The following is a 2903-nucleotide window of genomic DNA, read 5'->3' on the forward strand; positions in this document are numbered from 1 at the left end:
ACTAAAAACTAAATTCTATACATTTTTTAAATATTTAAAATAAACTTTGTCCTTAAAAATCTTTCGTACAACGAAGCACGCAGTCGTGAGAATAGACTTAAATTAAAACATGCTATACATTGTCATAGTAAATGTCAGATATTAAAAAGTTTATGATTATCCAACCTCGACATTGGCAGAATCATCAACACCTTGATGGAGCATTGATGGAGCCATAACACAATAAATTGATTGAAGCTTGCAAAGCAGCCCATGCTTTGTTATAATGCATGGGCTGCTTTATAACAAAGAAACGCTCAAATATCACAATACACCTAGAAGTATTTATTGACTATTACTTTGTCTGATCTATTCTATTGAAATATCTGGTGTATTTCTTTTAGATAAAATTATTTGACATTATTGTAACAATAATATTGAAAGAAAATGTACAGTAAATTCATATATTGACATACTTTTATTCTGAACATGAACGCTATCCTTATCAACTTATTTTGTTTCTGAATGGATTCTGAAACGTCAAGAAACTGTCAGCCTTTTTCTGGATATTTTTCTTGGTTATTTATCAGATTCTCTTATTAAGATATTGGCTTCAAAAATCTATAAAGATGTCACAAACGGCTGGTGTAAAACCTATGTCCATAGCTGGCCGTGTGGTTTCAGAGCGAGAAAGATGCCTAGGAATGACTGATGTCGAAAGAGCTTGGCGTAAACAGTGGCTCAAAGATCAAATTTTGGCATCGAACGAGCCCGTGCATGTTGAGGAATACTGGAAGGAACGCACCAATCCCATTCGCAGGTTCTACCGCGCACCCTTAGATAAACTTTTTAGCGGCCTTACCGGAGTTCTGGTAAGGTTACATAACAACAATAACCTATGGGTGTTCATGCCAACAGACTCCTAAACCACATTGCTATCGCTTCCAGGGCGCTGACCGAGCTGCGGTGTACAGATACATTACAGGGAAACTGGGACTTATTACTCTGGGAGTCTTTGCCACTCACTATTACTTCAAATACAATGGAAATGTGAGTTTTACTCAGGTTGGAATTCATTATTACCAAAATTGAATAATAATTCACAAAAAGTAATAATTAACTTTTAATTTTAGGACTGGACTAAGAAGGGAGGCTGGAGAGTGTTGAAGACCAAGCCCATGGTCCTGCCTGGGCAGCCCGGGTTCCCGTTTAAATCTGAGAAAAAAGTTCCTGCAGACTATGCTGACAGGGGCTTCAAAAATGCCACTATTTAAATTGGGATTAGAAAATGATGCTACAGCTGCCAGTGAATGGTGCAAGTTAATTTAATATATCTTTAATTAAACTGTAGTTAAAGTATACCAATGTTTCAATTCCTCACATTTCAGTCAATCATTTTACAGCTCAGGTAAAATTTAAAGGCCTGGTAATTTAAAGGTAGAATGATACGGACAATTAAATAGCTGATTTAAACTTTCATGATTTTTACACATTATTAACTAACACAAATGGGACTTAATTGCGTAAATTTAAAACTTAATACGCGATTAAGTCCCGTTTGTGTTAGTTAATAATTAAGTAGCTATAAATGTTGATTTTTAAATTAATTACGCCTCTGAGTAAATTGCCCTAAAATTAGGTATTTGATTTCAGACAACCAATATTAGATTGTTAGGCATTCACTCAATTAAAAGTGGATTAAATGAAAAACAAGTTCTGTTCCTATTTCTCAGACAGAAACCAAATAGTTGAATGCCCAAACGACGAAGGTAAAATTGCTCGCTCATCACCCCGAATGCTTAACAGAGGAGTAATCCAAGGGTCAATATTGAGTCCGACTTTATATAGTCTGTACACTTCGAGTCTTCTCGAGGTCATCAAAAATTGTTCGTACCACATGTATGCGGATGACACCCAGCTAATGAAGCATATACGCCCCACAGAAACTGACGTGACACTTGCAATATCGCAAATTAATACCGATTTAGAAGCTGTAGCAGGTTGGTCCAATGACAATGGTCTCATCATTAACCCTAAAAAATCTGTCTTCATTATTTTAGGAACGAAAAAACAGATTGCTAAAGTACGTGGCTTTGAAATGGATTTGCGAATATCAGGGCTGCCTATATCAGAAGAAAGTCAGGTTAAAAATTTAGGCATCGTAATGGAGGAGTCGCTTCGATTTGAAGCTCATATAAATTCCAAAATACCAAAATGTTATGGTGCACTAAAATCATTATATAAGCTTAGACCCTACCTAACACAAAATGTTCGCGAACGCTTGTCAGATGCACTAGTTTTATCCCAACTGGATTATGGAGACGTTGTATATGGGCCTTGCATAAGAAAAAGAACAGAACGAGTGATTCAACGTGTGCAAAATTCATGCATGCGTTTCTGTCAAGATATCCCTCGTCGCTCACATATTAGCCCTTACCTCAATAAAGCTGGTAAGCTGAATATGTCAAATAGACGAATATTAAAGCTTGCGGCTATGGTATTTACGCTTAAACAATCTGGCATTCCACCATATCTCGCGCGTAAACTTGAATGGAAGCCTAACCGAAAGTTGAAAGGTTTGCGTGAGCAACAAGAGCGTATCTCCCTTCCACTATTTCGGCTTCAGTCATTTAGAGGCAGTTTTCGCTATGCTGCGTCTAAATGCTGGAACAATTTGCCGCCACCCGTAGTTAACAGTAAGTCCCTGGCGGTTTTCAAACTGCGTTGCAAGGCATATTTACTGGACCTCCAAAAGGAAGTAACATACACTTTTGGTTGAATGACCTGCTCTATAGATATTTAAATTTAGTTATCTTTTTTTTTTGTATTCACTGCGTATTGTTCGGTTTTGCTATCCTGTCTTAAATGTAATAGTGTTAATGTTTCTGCTGTCCTTAGCTAGATGTACAAATACGGCGGTGGCA

The 2903-nt window shown here is 37.0% G+C and overlaps 1 protein-coding gene across 1 annotated transcript; it reads left to right on the top strand.

Annotated features, from left to right (window-relative positions):
* Window positions 1–507: 507 nt before the first annotated feature.
* Window positions 508–1338, top strand: LOC133519375 (uncharacterized). Its single transcript, XM_061853432.1, has 3 exons — window positions 508–851; window positions 928–1029; window positions 1113–1338. The coding sequence occupies exons 1-3, from the start codon at window positions 609–611 to the stop codon at window positions 1251–1253; spliced, it is 486 nt and encodes a 161-aa protein (XP_061709416.1). The 5' UTR covers window positions 508–608; the 3' UTR covers window positions 1254–1338.
* The last annotated feature ends 1565 nt before the right edge of the window (window positions 1339–2903 follow it).

This window comes from Cydia pomonella, chromosome 6 (genome assembly GCF_033807575.1).
Source record: "Cydia pomonella isolate Wapato2018A chromosome 6, ilCydPomo1, whole genome shotgun sequence".
Lineage (NCBI taxonomy): Eukaryota > Metazoa > Arthropoda > Insecta > Lepidoptera > Tortricidae > Cydia > Cydia pomonella.